The sequence below is a fragment of the Haliotis rubra genome, unplaced genomic scaffold (genome assembly GCF_003918875.1).
Source record: "Haliotis rubra isolate DU_JTF1 unplaced genomic scaffold, ASM391887v1 Scf1013, whole genome shotgun sequence".
NCBI classification, from domain to species: Eukaryota; Metazoa; Mollusca; class Gastropoda; order Lepetellida; family Haliotidae; genus Haliotis; species Haliotis rubra.
In genome coordinates this window covers 241,030-262,013 of record NW_025764908.1, presented here as the reverse complement: position 1 = coordinate 262,013, position 20,984 = coordinate 241,030, and the positions used below count along the sequence as shown (strand labels likewise).

General features: G+C 44.0%; 1 protein-coding gene across 1 annotated transcript in view; it reads right to left on the bottom strand.

Annotated features, from left to right (window-relative positions):
* LOC124269416 overlaps positions 1 to 20,984 on the bottom strand; it is a 91,630-nt gene that overhangs the window by 18,347 nt on the left and 52,299 nt on the right. Inside the window, exons 8-11 of the mRNA XM_046704425.1 lie at positions 15,211 to 15,391; positions 13,507 to 13,571; positions 12,714 to 12,769; positions 12,086 to 12,179 (exon numbers count right to left, since the gene is read on the bottom strand). Coding sequence (XP_046560381.1) covers positions 12,086 to 12,179; positions 12,714 to 12,769; positions 13,507 to 13,571; positions 15,211 to 15,391 — 396 coding nt within the window. The remainder of the gene's footprint in view (positions 1 to 12,085; positions 12,180 to 12,713; positions 12,770 to 13,506; positions 13,572 to 15,210; positions 15,392 to 20,984) is intronic.

Here is a 20,984-nt window from a genome sequence, read left to right as displayed (position 1 = left end):
ACAACATCACTCTCACAGTGAGGCACTACCACACAGCATCACTCTCACAGTGAGGCACTACCACACAGCATCACTCTCACAGTGAGGCACTACCACACAACATCACTCCTCACAGTGAGGCACTGCACCACACAACATCACTCTCACAGTGAGGCACTGCCACACAACATCACTCCTCACGGTGAGGCACTACCACACAAACATCACTCACAGTGAGGCACTACCACACAACATCACTCACAGTGGGGCACTACCACACATCATCACTCTCACGGTGAGGCACTACCACACAACATCACTCTCACAGTGAGGGCACTACCACAACATCACTCCTCACAGTGAGGCACCTACCACACAGCATCACTCTCACGGTGAGGCACTACCACACAACTCCACTCTCACGGTGAGGCACTTCCACCACACAACATCACTCTCACAGTGAGGCACTACCACACAACATCACTCACGGTGAGGCACTACCACACAGCATCACTCTCACGGTGAGGCACTACCACACAGCATCACTCTCACAGTGAGGGCACTACCACACACATCACTCTCACAGGTGAGGCACTGCCACACACATCACTCTCACAGTGAGGCGCTACCACACAACATCACTCTCACAGTGAGGCACGCTGCCGTAACATCACTCTCACAGTGGGGCACTACCACACAACATCACCTCATCCGAAAGTGAGGCACTACCACACCACATGGACTCTCACACAGTGAGGCACTACCACAAGCAACATCACTCTCACAGTGAGGCACTACCACACAGCATCACTCCTCACAGTGAGGCACTACCACAATAACACCACTCTCACAGTGAGGCACTCACCACACAACACTCTCACAGTGAGGCACTACCACACAACATCACTCACTCACAGTGAGGCACCACCACACAGCATCATTCTCACACAAGGCAGGCACTACCACACACACCTCTCACAGTGAGGCACTACTCACACAGCATCACTTCCTCACAGTGAGGCACTACCACACAACATCACTCTCGCTACAGTGAGGCACTCACCACAACATCACTTCTCACAGTGAGGCACTACCACACAACATCACTCTCACAGTGAGGCACTACCACACAACATCACTCTCACAGTGAGGCACTACCACACAACATCACTCTCACAGTGAGGCACTACCACACAGCATCATCTCACAGTGAGGCACTACCACACACAACATCACCACGGTGGGGCTTCCATCCGCTACAGTGAGGCACTACTACTTGTACTCTCACTGGGGCGCTGCCGCACAACACAGTGAGGGCACTACGGCACACAACATCACTTCCTACAGGAGGCACTCCTCACATACAATCCATCACTTTACAGTGAGGGCTTTACTCTTAATAACATCACTGGTGAGGCTACAGTGAGGCACTCACCACACAACATCACTGGTCTTACTCTGGTGGCACTCATAACACAACATCACTTTATCCACTCTCCACAGTGAGGCACTACCACTCTCCACAACCATCACTCTCATAGTGAGGCACTACCACATTATCACTCTCACAGTGAGGCACTACTACTACAGCATCACTCTCACAGTGAGGCACTTCCCCACAATAACATCCACTCTCACTGTGAGGCACTACCACACAGCATGACTCTCACAGTGAGGCACTACCACACATCACTCTCACAGTGAGGCACTACCACACAACATCATTCTCACAGTGAGGCACTACCACACAGCATCACTCTCACAGTGAGGCACTACTACCACACAGCATCACTGGTGGGGCACTACCACAGTGAGGCACTCACAGTATGGGCTTTTCTACAACAGTTTCAGGCACTACCACACAACATCACTCTCTACAGTGAGGGCACTACCACACAACATCACTCTCACAGGAGGCACTCGCCATACAACATCAATTTCACACAGTGAGGCACCACACTTCACACATCACTCTCTACAGAGTGAGGCACCTCACCACACCACATGACTCACTCAAGTGGTGGCACTCACTCACTACTAACATCACTCTCACAGTGAGGCACTCACCACACATCACTCTCAATGGTGAGGCACTACCACAAGACACCACTCTCACAGTGAGGCACTACCACACAATATCTCTAACGTAGTGAGGCACTACCACACAACATCACTCTCACAGTGAGGCACTACCACACAGCATCATTCTCACAGTGAGGCACTACCACCACAACATCACTCACAGTGGAGGCACTACCACACAGCATCACTCCCTCACAGTGAGGCACTCACCATTACAGCATCATTCTCAGCAGTGGTGGCACTCACCACACATCACTCTCACAGTGAGGGCACTACCACAACATCACTCTACAGTGAGGCACTACCACACAGCATCACTCTCTCACAGTGAGGCACTGCTACCACACACACATCACTCTCACAGTGAGGCACTCACACAGCATCATTCCTCTTTCAGTGAGGCACTACCACAACATCACTCTTTACAGTGAGGCATCACCATACAAGCATCACTTCCACAGTGAGGCACTACCACACATCACTCTCACAGTGAGGCACTACATTCACACAGTCACTCTCACTCACAGTGAGGCACTACCACACAACATCACTCACAGTGAGGCACTACCACACAACATCATTTCACAGTGAGGCACTACCACACAACATCTGGCCTCACAGTGAGGCACTACCACACAACATCACTCTCACAGTGAGGCACTACCACACACATCACTCTCACAGTGAGGCACTACACACACAGCATCACTCTCACAGTGAGGCACTACCACACAACATCACTCTCACAGTGAGGCACTACCACACAACATCACTCTCACAGTGAGGCACTACCACACAGCATCACTCTCACAGTGAGGCACTACACACACAGCATCACTCTCACAGTGAGGCACTACCACACAACATCACTCTCACAGTGAGGCACTACCACACAGCATCACTCTCACAGTGAGGCACTACCACACATCATCTTCTCTCACAGTGAGGCACTACCACACACATCATCTCCTCACAGTGAGGCACTACCACACAACATCACTCTCACAGTGAGGCACTACCACACAACATCACTCTCACAGTGAGGCACTACCACACAACATCATCCGCTCTCACAGTGAGGCACTACCACACAACATCACTCTCACAGTGAGGCACTACCACACAACAACATCACTCTCACAGTGAGGCACTACCACACAACATCACTCTCACAGTGAGGCACTACCACACACAACATCACTTCCTCACAGTGAGGCACTACCACACATCACACTCTCACAGTGAGGCACTACCACACAACATCACTCACGGTGGGGCACTCTCACAGTGAGGCACTACCACACACTACCACATCACTCTCACAGTGAGGCACTACCACACAACATCACTCCTCACAGTGAGGCACTACCACACAACATCACTCTCACAGTGAGGCACTACCACACATCACTCCTCACAGTGAGGCACTACCACACAGCATCACTCTCTCACAGTGAGGCACTACCACACAACATCACTCTCACAGTGAGGCACTACCACACAACATCACTCTCCACAGTGAGGCACTACCACACAACATCACTCTCTACAGTGAGGCACTACCACACACAACATCACTCTCACAGTGAGGCACTACCACACAACATCACTCTCACAGTGAGGCACTACCACACAACATCACTCTCACAGTGAGGCACTACCACACACATCACTCCCACAGTGAGGCACTACCACACAACATCACTCTCACAGTGAGGCACTACCACACAACATCACTCTCACAGTGAGGCACTACCACACAACATCACTCTCACAGTGAGGCACTACCACACAACATCACTCTCACAGTGAGGCACTACCACACATCATCACTCTCACAGTGAGGCACTACCACACAACATCACTCTCACAGTGAGGCACTACCACACAACATCAACTACCACAACATCACTCTCACAGTGAGGCACTACCACACATCACTCTCACAGTGAGGCACTACCACACAACATCACTCTCACAGTGAGGCACTACCACACAACATCATCACTCTCACAGTGAGGCACTACCACACAACATCACTCTCACAGTGAGGCACTACCACACAACATCACTCTCACAGTGAGGCACTACCACACAACATCACTCTCACAGTGAGGCACTGCACCACACAACATCACTCTCACAGTGAGGCACTACCACACAAACATCACTCCCACAGTGAGGCACTACCACACAACATCACTCTCACAGTGAGGCACTACCACACAACATCACTCTCACAGTGAGGCACTACCACACAACATCACTCTCTCACAGTGAGGCACTACCACACATCACTCTCACAGTGAGGCACTACCACACAACATCACTCTCACAGTGAGGCACTACCACACAACATCACTCTCACAGTGAGGCACTACCACACAACATCACTCTCACAGTGAGGCACTACCACACAAACATCACTCTCACAGTGAGGCACTACCACACAACATCACTCTCACAGTGAGGCACTACCACACAACATCACTCTCACAGTGAGGCACTACCACACAACATCACTCTCACAGTGAGGCACTACCACACAACATCACTCTCACAGTGAGGCACTACCACACAACATCACTCTCACAGTGAGGGCACTACCACACAACATCACTCTCACAGTGAGGCACTACCACACAACATCACTCTCTCACAGTGAGGCACTACCACACAACATCACTCTCACAGTGAGGCACTACCACACAGCATCACTCTCACAGTGAGGCACTACCACACACATCACTCTCACAGTGAGGCACTACTACACAACATCACTCTCACAGTGAGGCACTACCACACAACATCACTCCTCACAGTGAGGCACTACCACACAACATCACTCTCACAGTGAGGCACTCACACAACATCACTCACAGTGAGGCACAACATCACAACACTCTCACAGTGAGGCACTACCACACAACATCACTCTCACAGTGAGGCACTACCACACAACATCACTCTCACAGTGAGGCACTACCACACAACATCACTCTCACAGTGAGGCACTACCACACAACATCACTCTCACAGTGAGGCACTACCACACAACATCACTCTCACAGTGAGGCACTACCACACAACACTCTCACAGTGAGGCACTACCACACAACATCACTCTCACAGTGAGGCACTACCACACAACATCACTCTCACAGTGAGGCACTACCACACAACATCACTCTCACAGTGAGGCACTACCACACAACATCACTCTCACAGTGAGGCACTACCACACAACATCACTCTCACAGTGAGGCACTACCACACAACATCACTCTCACAGTGAGGCACTACCACACAACATCACTCTCACAGTGAGGCACTACCACACAACATCACTCTCACAGTGAGGCACTACCACACAACATCACTCTCACAGTGAGGCACTACCACACATCACTCTCACAGTGAGGCACTACCACACAACATCACTCTCACAGTGAGGCACTACCACACAACATCACTCTCACAGTGAGGCACTACCACACATCACTCTCACAGTGAGGCACTACCACACAGGCACACCACTCTCACAGTGAGGCACTACCACACAACACCACTCTCACAGTGAGGCACTACCACACAACATCACTCTCACAGTGAGGCACTACCACACAACATCACTCTCACAGTGAGGCACTACCACACAACATCACTCTCACAGTGAGGCACTACCACACAACATCACTCTCACAGTGAGGCACTACCACACAACATCACTCTCACAGTGAGGCACTACCACACAACATCACTCTCACAGTGAGGCACACCACACAACATCACTCTCACAGTGAGGCACTACCACACAACATCACTCTCACAGTGAGGCACTACCACACAACATCACTCTCACAGTGAGGCACTACCACACAACATCACTCACAGTGAGGCACTACCACACAACATCACTCTCACAGTGAGGCACTACCACACAACATCACTCTCACAGTGAGGCACTACCACACAACATCACTCTCACAGTGAGGCACTACCACACAACACTCTCACAGTGAGGCACTACCACACAACATCACTCTCACAGTGAGGCACTACCACACAACATCACTCCACAGTGAGGCACTACCACACAACATCACTCTCACAGTGAGGCACTACCACACAACATCACCCTCACAGTGAGGCACTACCACACAACATCACTCTCACAGTGAGGCACTACCACACAACATCACTCTCACAGTGAGGCACTACCACACAACATCACTCCTCACAGTGAGGCACTACCACCACAACAACACTCCTCACAGTGAGGCACTACCACACAACATCACTCTCACAGTGAGGCACTACCACACAACATCACTCTCACAGTGAGGCACTACCACACAACACACTCTCACAGTGAGGCACTACCACACAACATCACTCTTTACAGTGAGGCACTACCACACAACATCACTCTCACAGTGAGGCACTACCACACAACATCTCTCACAGTGAGGCACTACCACACAACATCACTCTCACAGTGAGGCACTACCACACAACACCACTCTCACAGTGAGGCACTACCACACAACATCACTCTCACAGTGAGGCACTACCACACATCATGACTCTCACAGTGAGGCACTACCACACAACATCAGCAGTTCTGCCCAATCAGCCACCATGGTTTCCATTACAGTGGCAGTCTGATAACTGGTAGTCTGGACTGCATATCTAAAGGAGAATAGTAACGAAAACGCTTTTTCATACAGGTAAAGGCATTCTAAATGTCACCTTCCATGGTTAAAATTGAACTAAATGTTTGTAAATTTGCAATAAACACACTGAAAATGTGCACGTATTTCCACCTATTATGGAAACACGTGACAGTTAATGAGCAGAGGGAGTGCTTTCTCTTTGAATTTACTTCACAACTTATCAATACAATCCGCAAGACAATCTTCCAGTGAAGATGAAGAAGAAGAATCAAACAAATCGGAGGCACCACTAGATGTTAAAATAATTTTGAAAATAGATCATATAATTTATAAGGAATATTGTTTGTCGGCAAACTGTGATAGTCCAACTAGTACACCCACCCCTATAAATAAATGACCAGTCCCTAAGTAAATATGTTTTTTTGGAAATGTGATTGCAGTTCCTTTTGTGTCACAGGGTGTCTGGGATTTGAAAATAGAATGATTATGCTTCAGACGGGGGAAAACAGAAATTATCTGCTACAAAACTTATACTGCAATTATTTTGTTGAAAAAACTTAGGATCGAAGCTTCTCATTAATAATGTATCACATTTCCATACAAGATCCCAGCCTGGTCAAGCAGAGATAATATGAGTGATGCAGATAAGTTATGCCCCGAAAACTGGTGAATTATAAAATACTATTCAGGACAATGTATATTTCCCTAGTTCTTGCTGATGTAAACAGTAATGGAGCTCGATCACAACCTTAGAATGACATCTTGTCAGCCAATGAGAATACAGGACAACTTTCACGGCAACTTACTACTGACAAACAGCAAGTCTGAAGCTGATGTGCGTAATTGGACAAAATGGAAAACAATGAAAGTAACAAGTACTTCATGATTTGCTGTTGTATTCGGCAATTTTTCTTGGGTAGACTGCAGCAATAAGGTGTCAAAACCGAAACAAACATTATATAGCGAAACATTTTCAAGTTCATGTGAAATCTCTTACTGATTTTGATAATATATATCTCAAGGGTACCAGTCGAACGGCCCCAGCTAACAAAATGCCCCAGCAGATTTGGTCATTGATCCTAATTTGGTAAAATGTATTTAAAATGATTAAATATATACCATAAATGCATAGTTTTCATCAACTTTGATATTATGTTCTTCAAAAGGTTATTAGGAAGTAATATTTCTGATAAATGTTCCATTAGTAAACTTATAACTATATATATATAAATAACTTTTATATGAAGAACATAATATCAAAGTTGACAAAATCTATGCATTTATGGCATATATTTAATCATTTTAAATACATTGGGGCATTTTGCCTACCCCCTGGGGCAATTTGACCAGAAATCCGGGACACTCTAAAGAATTTTCCTCGGGCATTTTGTAGCTGGGGAAATTTGACTGGAACCCTAGGCCTATTTCATCACAATTGAACTTGATTTAATCTATGTTAAATAATACCACTGAAAGTAAGTTGTAACATGGAATGATGTAGTATAAATGACTCTCATGGGTACTGCTTCCTTCTTCAGCCAAGCTTTCGATTTTCATACCCCATGTATGCATGTCTCTTTATATGCTTCAAATCGAAATGGTCAGAACATTTCTCCTGCCTAAATCTGACTTTTACTTAGAAAAGGGAAGAAATAGTGACTCTTTCCATTGTAATGATGATGCCGCATCCCCAGGCAATGCAATACACCATCGTACCATTTACAGAAATGACAGAAACAACACGATCTGTATTACTGTAGAACCTGGTCTTTGGCAATATGGCGGGCTCTAGTCACATACGATGTCACAAGCAAAGGTCACTTGAATTCCAGTGGAACATGCATAATGACCAAAGCTCAGATAATAGAAACTGTTTTGTGAGTAAGACATAAATAACCATATTTTAAATTAAAATTGGGGTACATGTTTCCAGTGACTTTATATTTCACCCAGCAAGTTATTGCAATTGTCTAGCATTCTCCTTTAAGCCTTGTGTACCCTGCTCACAGATTGGCACATTGGCTAAAATCTTTTAATACACAGAGTCTTGTTTGACAACATGAAACAGTTGATAACTGACAACAATAGATAGAGTTGATTACTGATGACATTAGACAAAGTTGATTACTGATGACATTAGACAAAGTTGACTACAGATGACATTTACTGAGTTCATTACTGATGACATTAGACACCACTCACCATTTATCCTACAAGATGTCACACTTACAATATTTCCTACAAAATATTACACTCACCACATATCCTACAAGATGTTATTAAACTCACCTCATAACCTACACCCACCACATATTCTACAGGGTGTTACATCGACCACATATTCTACAGGGTGTTACACCCACCACATATTCTACAGGGTGTTACACCCACCACATATTCTACAGGGTGTTACACTCACCACATATTCTACAGGGTGTTACACCCACCACATATTCTACAGGGTGTTACACCCACCACATATTCTACAGGGTGTTACACTCACCACATATCCTACAGGGTGTTACACCCACCACATATCCTACAGGGTGTTACACTCACCACACATATTCTACAGGGTGTTACTTCACCACATATTCTACAGGGTGTTACACCCACCACATATCCTACAGGGTGTTACAGCCACCACATATTCTACAGGGTGTTACACCCACCACATATCTCCACAGGGTGTTACACCCACCACATATTCTACAGGGTGTTACACCCACCACATATTCTACAGGGTGTTACACCCACCACATATTCTACAGGGTGTTACACTCACCACATATTCTACAGGGTGTTACACCCACCACATATCCTACAGGGTGTTACACTCACCACATATTCTACAGGGTGTTACCACCACATATTCTACACAGGGTGTTACACCCACCACATATCCTACAGGGTGTTACAGCCACCACATATTCTACAGGGTGTTACACCCACCACATATTCTACAGGGTGTTACACCTTCACCACATATTCTACAGGGAGTTACGCCAACACATATCTCTACAGGGTGTTACACCCACCACATATTCTACAGGGTGTTACACCCACCACATATTCTACAGGGTGTTACACCCACCACATATTCTACAGGGTGTTACACCCACCACATATCCTACAGGGTGTTACACCCACCACATATCCTACAGGGTGTTACACTCACCACATATTCTACAGGGTGTTACGCTCACCACATATTCTACAGGGTGTTACACCCACCACATATTCTACAGGGTGTTACACTCACCACATATTCTACAGGGTGTTACACCCACCACATATTCTACAGGGTGTTACACCCACCACATATTCTACAGGGTGGGTACACTCACCACATATCTCTACAGGGTGTTACACCCACCACATATTCTACAGGGTGTTACACTCACCACATATTCTACAGGGTGTTACACCCACCACATATTCTACAGGGTGTTACACCCACCACATATTCTACAGGGTGTTACACCCACCACATATTCTACAGGGTGGTACACTCCACCACATATTCTACAGGGTGTTACACCCACCACATATTCTACAGGGTGGTACACTCACCACATATTCTACAGGGTGTTACACTCACCACATATTCTACAGGGTGTTACACCCACCACATATTCTACAGGGTGTTACATTCACCACATATTCTACAGGGTGTTTCACCCACCACATATTCTACAGGGGTGTAACACCCACCACATATTCTACAGGGTGGCATACACTAACCACATATTCTACAGGGTGGTACACCCACCACATATTCTTCTACAGGGTGTAACACCCACTACATATTCTACAGGGTGGTACACTCACCACATATTCTACAGGGTGTTACACTCACCACATATTCTACAGGGTATTACACCCACCACATATTCTACAGGGTGTTACATTCACCACATATTCTACAGGGTGTTTCACCCACCACATATTTTACAGGGTGTTACACTCACCACATATTCTACAGGGTGTTACACCCACCACATATTCTACAGGGTGTTACACTCACCACATATTCTACAGGGTGTTACACTCACCACATATTCTACAGGGTGTTACACCCACCACATATTCTACAGGGTGTTACACCCACCACATATTCTACAGGGTGTTACATTCACCACATATTCTACAGGGTGTTACACCCACCACATATTCTACAGGGTGTTATGCTCACCACATATTCTACAGGGTGTTACACTCACCACATATTCTACAGGGTGTTACACCCACCACATATTTTACAGGGTGTTACACTCACCACATATTCTCCTGGGTGTTACACCCACCACATATCCTACAGGGTGTTACATTCACCACATATTCTACAGGGTGTTACATTCACCACATATTCTACAGGGTGTTACCTCACCACATATATCTCTACAGGGTGTTACATTCACTCACATATTCTACAGGGTGTTACACCCACCACATATTCTACAGGGTGTTACACTCACCACATATTCTACAGGGTGTTTCACCCACCACATATTTTACAGGGTGTTACACTCACCACATATCCTACAGGGTGTTACACCCACCACATATTCTACAGGGTGTTACATTCACCACATATTCTACAGGGTGTTTCACCCACCACATATTTTACAGGGTGTTACACTCACCACATATTCTACAGGGTGTTACATCCACCACATATTCTACAGGGTGTTACACTCACCACATATATTCTACAGGGTGTTACACTCACCACATATTCTACAGGGTGTTACACCCACCACATATTTTACAGGGTGTTACACCCACCACATATTCTACAGGGTGTTACATTCACCACATATTCTACAGGGTGTTACACCCACCACATATTCTACAGGGGTGTTACACTCACCACATATTCTCTACAGGGTGTTACACTCACCATATTCTACAGGGTGTTACACTCACCACATATATTTTACAGGGTGTTACACCCACCACATATTCTCCTGGGTGTTACACCCACCACATATTCTACAGGGTGTTACATTCACCACATATTCTACAGGGTGTTACATTCACCACATATTCTACAGGGTGTTACACCCACCACATATTCTACAGGGTGTTACATTCACCACATATTCTACAGGGTGTTACACCCACCACATATTCTACAGGGTGTTACATTCACCACATATTCTACAGGGTGTTACATTCACCACATATTCTACAGGGTGTTACATTCACCACATATTCTACAGGGTGTTACACTCACCACATATCCTACAGGGTGTTACATTCACCACATATCCTACGATCATTCAATCCTACAATGCCAACTGCATCTTATACTCAACAAGTATCCTGCAAAATGTTATACTCACCACAAATCCTACAAGATCTTTGCTTGGATTATGTAACATTAGCCATCCTTCCAAATTCTGTTTTTGACGGTGAAGAGATAACTTCAGTCCTGGACTAAAGTGAAACAGAAAATGCAAACAAACTTACATTACTTTTTACACAATGTGCCCTTGTGAAGACAATGTACATTTACAATCTTCAAGAAAAGAAACGCATAGGTGATTTGAGAATATCGAACTCATGCAGCTGTGGCAAAAACAATATACTTTGCTATACTAGAAATATACTATTTGACACAGACAAACATACAAGGTGACACAGACACTGAGATGCTCAGTTGCAGACTGTAGTAACTGATCTCACCAACCTGTGTAAAGAAACTGACAGGATGCTGCAGAGAACTTGGAGAGAAGAACTACCACACTTTCAGTGCAAACTATGCATGGAAAATATGCTAATGAATGTCATGATAAAAATGAGTGACTTTATTGACATGAGCAAGGTGAAGACAATATCAAAACACATCAATATTTCACAAAAGGAAAGCCGATTTGTTAAACAAGCAACCTCTTGCTTATACAGACAGGGGTCTATTAAACATCTAACCCACTATGTGCCTGTGAAGATGATTGTCAACCTGCAACCCACCTGATCCACAGGTTGCCATACTTGTAGGTGTCGAAGGCTGGAGGCAATGCTGGAATCTGAAAACATAAGGTGGATAAGTCACAGCTTGACATGTACTGGGGGGTACTGTGTTACACCTTGACATGTACTGGGGGTACTATGTTACACATTGACATGTACTGGGGGGTACTGTGTTACACCATGACATGTACTGGGGGGTACTGTGTTACACCTTGACATGTACTGGGGGGTACTGTGTTACACCTTAGCATATGATGACATGTACTGGGGGGTACTGTGTTACACCATGACATGTACTGGGGTACTGTGTTACACCTTGACATGTACTGGGAAACAATGTTACACCTTGACATGTACTTGGGGTACTGTGTTACAATGTCACTGTGTTACCTTGACATGTACTGGGGTACTGTGTTACACCTTGACATGTACTGGGGGGTACTGTGTTACACCATGACATGTACTGGGGGGTACTGTGTTACACCTTGACATGTACTGGGGGTACTGTGTTACACCTTGACATGTACTGGGGTACTGTGTTACACCTTGACATGTACTGGGGGTACTGTGTTACACCATGACATATGTACTGGGGTACTGTGTTACACTTTGACATGTACTGGGGTACTGTGTTACACTTTGACATGTACTGGGGGTACTGTGTTACACTTTGACATGTACTGGGGGTACTGTGTTACACCATGACATGTACTGGGGGGTACTGTGTTACACCATGACATGTACTGGGGGTACTGTGTTACACCTTGACATGTATTGGGGTACAATGTCACACCTTGACATGTGTACTGGGGGGTACTGTGTTACACTGTGACACCTTGACATACATGTACTGGGGTACTGTGTTACACCTTGACATGTACTGGGGGGTACTGTGTTACACCATGACATGTACTGGGGGGTACTGTGTTACACCTTGACATGTACTGGGGGTACTGTGTTACACCTTGACATGTACTGGGGGTACTGTGTTACACCTTGACATGTACTGGGGGTACTGTGTTACACCTTGACATGTACTGGGGTACTGTGTTACACCTTGGGGGTATGTGTTACTGGGGTACTGTGTTACACCTTGACATGTACTGGGGGTACTGTGTTACACCTTGACATGTACTGGGGTACAGTGTTACACCTTGACATGTACTGGGGTACTGCTGTGTTACACCTTGACATGTACTAGGGGGTACTGTGTTACACCTTGACATGTACTGGGGTACTGTGTTACACCATGACATGTACTGGGGGTACTGTGTTACACCTTGACATGTACTGGGGGTACTGTGTTACACCATGACATGTACTGGGGTACTGTGTTACACCTTGACATGTACTGGGGGTACTGTGTTACACCATGACATGTACTGGGGGTACTGTGTTACACCATGACTGTATACTGGGGTACTATGTTACACCTTGACATGTACTGGGGTACTGTGTTACACCATGACTGTGTGTTACACCTTGACTGGGGGTACTGTGTTACACCTTGACATGTACTGGGGTACTGTGTGTTACACCTTGACATGTACTGGGGTTACTGTGTCACACCTTGACATGTACTGGGGTACTGTGTTACACCTTGACATGTACTGGGGTACTGTGTTACACCTTGACATGTACTGGGGTACTGTGTTACACCTTGACATGTACTGGGGGTACTGTGTTACACCATGACATGTACTGGGGTACTGTGTTACACCATGACATATGTACTGGGGTACTATGTTACACCTTGACATGTACTGGGGTGTTGTGTTACACCATGACACGTACTGGGGTACTGTGTTACACCATGACATGTACTGGGGGTACTATGTTACACTTTGACATGTACTGGGGTACTGTGTTACACTTTGACATGTACTGGGGGTACTATGTTACACTTTGACATGTACTGGGGGTACTGTGTTACACCTTGACATGTACTGGGGGTACTGTGTTACACCTTGACATGTACTGGGGTACTGTGTTACACCTTGACATGTACTGGGGGGTACTGTGTTACACCTTGACATGTACTGGGGTACTGTGTTACACCATGACATATACTGGAAGGGTAGCCGGACAGAGTATTTCTCCTGTGATATTGGCACATGTCAGGGTTGTATTCTAAGTCCATAAACTTTTCTTATCTTCCTGAATCAACTTATTGAGACCATGGTGGTTCATGGTGGCAGAAAAGTTTATGCACGTCCATCTTTTGAGAATATTTTCATAGTAATGTTTGAAGATGATGGATCTTCTGTCACAGATTCTTCCTTACAGCTTCAAAAACGTTGTAAATACATTTGAACAATTTTGTAGTTTAACTGGTATTGCCTATTGCCTTTATACTGAAAAACATTCTCTCTCTCTCTATGTGCATGATTATGTAGTGATGTAATAGAAATTATGTAGTGATGTAATAGAAGTTATGTAGTGATGTAATAGAGACTATATAGTGATGTAATGGAGATATTGTGGTAAGTGGAATTACTGTTTGACTTTGTTAGATGGCTAGTGAGCATGGGAGCTTCTAATGACATATCGCCTCCTTCCTTAGGTGGAAGCCATGGATCCAGATCCAGAAGACGGACCGCCCTCGCTTTAGAGTGAAGGCCAACACATGGAAAGAAGCCGCCAGTCGGAACCCGCTTTAACTTGTTGCTTGTGTACAGCTGCAACACAGAGATGGATAACAGTGTGTGTAGATCCGGGTGCATGGTAGGCTGGCTGGCTGCTAGATGTGCATGGAAAACCCTGACCCTGACAGATGCAACACAGTGAAGGACTAACCAGCCATGCTATCAACAATGTAGTGGTAACCAACCCCATCATGCTATCAACAATGTAGTGGTAACCAACCCATCATGCTATGAACAATCTAAGTGGTAACCAACCCATCATGCTATCAGCAACAATGTAGTAGTAACCAACCCATCATGCTATCAACAACATTGTAGTAGTAACTAACCCATCATGCTATCAACAATGTAGTAGTAACCAACCCATCATGCTATCAACAATCTAGTGGTAAATCCAACCCATCATGCTATCAACAATCTAGTGGTAACCAACCCATCATGCTATAAGCAACAATGTAGTAGTAACCAAACCCATTATGCTATCAACAACATTGTAGTAGTAACCAACCCATCATGCTATCAACAATGTAGTGGTAACTAACCCATCATGCTATCAACAATGTAGGTGGTAACCAACCCATCATGCTATCAACAATGTAGTGGTAACTAACCCATCATGCTATCAACAGTCTAGTGGTAACCAACCCATCATGCTATCAACAATCTAGAGGGTAACCAACCCATCATGCTATCAACAACAATGTAGTAGTAACTAACCCATCATGCTATCAACAATCTAGTGGTAACCAACCCATCATGCTATCAACAATCTGGTGGTAACTAACCCATCATGCTATCAACAATCTAGTAGTAACCAACCCATCATGCTATCAACAATCTAGTGGTAACCAACCCATCATGCTATCAACAACAATGTAGTAGTAACTAACCCATCATGCTATCAACAATCTAGTGGTAACCAACCCATCATGCTATCAACAATCTAGTGGTAACCAACCCATCATGCTATCAACAATCTAGTGGTAACCAACCCATCATGCTATCAACAATCTAGTGGTAACCAACCCATTATGCTATCAACAACAATGTAGTAGTAACAAACCCTTCATGCTATCAACAAGAATGTAGTAGTAACTAACCCATCATGATATCAACAATCTAGTCGTAACCAACCCATCATGCTATCAACAATCTAGTGGTAACCAACCCATCATGCTATCAACAATCTAGTAGTAACCAACCCATCATGCTATCAACAATCTAGTGGTAACCAACCCATCATGCTATCAACAACAATGTAGTAGTAACTAACCCATCATGCTATCAACAATCTAGTGGTAACCAACCCATCATGCTATCAACAATCTAGTGGTAACAAACCCATCATGCTATCAACAATGTAGTGGTAACTCAACCCATCATGCTATCAACAACATTGTAGTAGTAACCAACCCATCATGCTATCAACAATGTAGTGGTAACCAACCCATCATGCTATTAACAATCTGGTGGTAACCAACCCATCATGCTATCAACAACAATGTAGTAATAAATGACCCATCATGCCATCAACAGTCTAGTGGTAACCAACCCATCATGCTATCAACAATGTAGTAGTAACCAACCCATCATGCTATGAACAATCTAGTGGTAATCAACCCATCATGCTATAAACAATCTAGTAGTAACCAACCTATCATGCTATCAACAATCTAGTGGTAACCAACCCATCATGCTTAATCAACAACAATGTAGTGGTAACTAACCCATCATGCTATCAACAATCTAGTGGTAACCAACCCATCATGCTATCCACAATCTAGTAGTAGCCAACCCATCGTGCTATCATCAACAATCTAGTGGTAACCAACCCATCATGCTATCAAGAACAATGTAGTAGTAACTAACCCATCATGCTATCAACAATGTAGTGGTAACCAACCCATCATGCTATCAACAATCTAGTAGTAACCAACCCATCATGCTATCAACAACAATGTAGTGGTAACTAACCCATCATGCTATCAACAATGTATGGTGGTAACCAACCCATCATGCTATCAACAATGTAGTGGTAACCAACCCATCATGCTATCAACAATCTAATGGTAACCAACCCATCATGCTATCAACAACAATCTAATAGTAACCAATCCATCATGCTATCAACAACAATCTAGTGGTAACTAACCCATCATGCTATCAACAAAGAATGTAGTGGTAACCAGTGGTGATGATAACAACAATGTAGTGGTAACCAGTGGTGATAACAACAATGTTGTAGTAAACCAGTGGTGATAACAACAACAATGTAGTGCTAACCAGTGGTGATAACAACAATGTAGTGCTAACCAGTGGTGATAACAACAATGTAGTAGTAACTAACCCATCATGCTATCAACAATCTAATGGGTAACCAACCCATCATGCTATCAACAACAATCTAATGGTAACCAATCCATCATGCTATCAACAACAATCTAGTGGTAACTAACCCATCATGCTATCAACAAGAATGTAGTGGTAAATCCCAGTGGTGGATAACAACAATGTAGTGGTAACCAGTGGTGATAACAACAATGTTGTGGTAACCAGTGGTGATGCTAACAACAACAATGTAGTGCTAACCAACCGGTGGTATTAACAACAATGTAGTGCTAACCAGTGGTGATAACAACAATGTAGTAGTAACTAACCCATCATGCTATCAACAATCTAGTGGTAACCAACCCATCATGCTATCAACAACAATGTAGTAGTAACAAACCCACCATGCTATCAACAACAATGTGGTGGTAACCAACCCATCATGCTATCAACAATCTAGGTGGTAACCAACCCATCATGCTATCAACAATCTGTAGTGGTGAACCAACCCATCATGCTATCAACAATCTAGTTGTAACCAACCCATCATGCTATCAACAACAATGTAGAAGAAACAAACCCATCATGCTATCAACAACAATGTAGTAGTAACCAACCCATCATGCTATCAACAACAGTAGTAGTAACTAACCCATCATGCTATCAACAATCTAGTGGTAACCAACCCATCATGCTATCAACAATCTGGTAAACCAACCCATCATGCTATCAACAACAATGTAGTAGTAACAAACCCATCATGCTATCAACAATGTAGTGGTAACCAACCCATCATGCTATCAACAATCCTGAGTGGTAACCAACCCATCATGCTATCAACAATCTAGGTGGTAACCAACCCATCATGCTATCAACAATCTTGTGGTAACTAACCCATCATGCTATCAGCAACAATGTAGTAGTAACCAACCCATCATGCTATCAACAACATTGTAGTGGTAACCAACCCATCATGCTATCAACAACAATGTAGTGGTAACTAACCCATCATGCTATCAACAACAAGCCAGTGGTTAAACCAACCCATCATGCTATCAACAATGTATTGGTAACTAACCCATCATGCTATCAACAGTCTAGTTGTAACCAACCCATCATGCTATCAACAATCTAGTGGTAACCAACCCATCATGCTATCAACAACAATGTAGTAACTAACCCATCATGCTATCAACAACAATGTAGTGGTAACCAACCCATCATGCTATGAACAATCTAGTGGTTACCAACCCATCATGCTATCAACAACAATAGTAGTAGTAACCAACCCATCATGCTATCATCAACAATCTAGTGGTAACCAACCCATCATGCTATCAACAATCTAGTGGTAACCTGCCCATCATGCTATCAACAACAATGTAGTAGTAACAACAACCCATCATGCTATCAACAATCTAGTGGTAACCAACCCATCATGCTATCAACAACAATGTAGTAGTAACTAACCCATCATGCTATCAAACAATGTAGTGGTAACCAACCCATCATGCTATCAAACAATCTAATGGTAACCAACCCATCATGCTATCAACAACAATCTAATGGTAACCAATCCATCATGCTATCAACAACAATCTAGTGGTAACTAACCCATCATGCTATCAACAAGAATGTAGTGGTAACCAGTGGTGATAACAACAATGTAGTGGTAACCAGTGGTGATAACAACAATGTTGTAGTAACCAGTGGTGATAACAACAACAATGTAGTTAGCTAACCAATTGGTGATAACAACAATGTAGTGCTAAACCAGTGGTGATAAACAACAATGTAGTAGTAACTAACCCATCATGCTATCAACAATCTAATGGTAACCAACCCATCATGCTATCAACAACAATCTAATAGTAACCAATCCATCATGCTATCAACAACAATCTAGTGGTAACCAACCCATCATGCTATCAACAAGAATGTGGTGGTAACCAGTGGTGATAACAACAATGTAGTGGTAACCAGTGGTGATAACAACAATGTTGTAGTAACCAGTGGTGATAACAACAACAATGTGGTGCTAACCAGTGGTGATAACAACAATGTAGTGCTAACCAGTGGTGATAACAACAATGTAGTAGTAACTAACCCATCATGCTATCAACAATCTAGTAGTAACCAACCCATCATGCTATCAACAACAATGTAGTAGTAACAAACCCACCATGCTATCAACAACAATGTAGTGGTAACCAACCCATCATGCTATCAACAATCTGGTGGTAACCAACCCATCATGCTATCAACAATCTAGTGGTAACCAACCCATCATGCTATCAACAACAATGTAGTTGTAACCAACCCATCATGCTATCAACAACAATGTAGAAGAAACCAAACCCATCATGCTATCAACAACAATGTAGTAGTAACCAACCCATCATGCTATCAACAACGTAGTGAGTAACTAACCCATCATGCTATCAACAATCTGAGTGGTAACCAACCCATCATGCTATCAACAATCTGAGTGGTAACCAACCCATCATGCTATCAACAACAATGTAGTGGTAAACACAAACCCATCATGCTATCAACAATGTAGTGGTAACCAACCCATCATGCTATCAACAATCTGGTGGTAACCAACCCATAATGCTATCAACAATCTAGTGGTAACCAACCCATCATGCTATCAACAATCTTGTGGTAACTAACCCATCATGCTATCAACAACAATGTAGTAGTAACCAACCCATCATGCTATCAACAACAATGTAGTAGTAACCAACCCATCATGCTATCAACAATGTAGTGGTAACTAACCCATCATGCTATCAACAATGTAGTGGTTAAACTAACCCATCATGCTATCAACAATGTAGTGGTAACTAACCCATCATGCTATCAACAATCTAGTTGTAACCAACCCATCATGCTATCAACAATCTAAGGTAACCAACCCATCATGCTATCAACAACAATGTAGTAGTAACTAACCCATCATGCTATCAACAATGTAGTGGTAACCAACCCATCATGCTATGAACAACAATCTAGTGGTTACCAACTCATCATGCTATCAACAACAATCTAGTAGTAACCAACCCATCATGCTATCAACAATCTAGTAGTAACCAACCCATCATGCTATCAACAATCTAGTGGTAACCTACCCATCATGCTATCAACAACAATGTAGTAGTAACCGAATCTCCATCATGCTATCAACAACAATCTAGTGGTAACCAACCCATCATGCTATCAACAATGTAGTAGTAACTAACCCATCATGCTATCAACAATCTAGTGGTAACCAACCCATCGTGCTATCAACAAT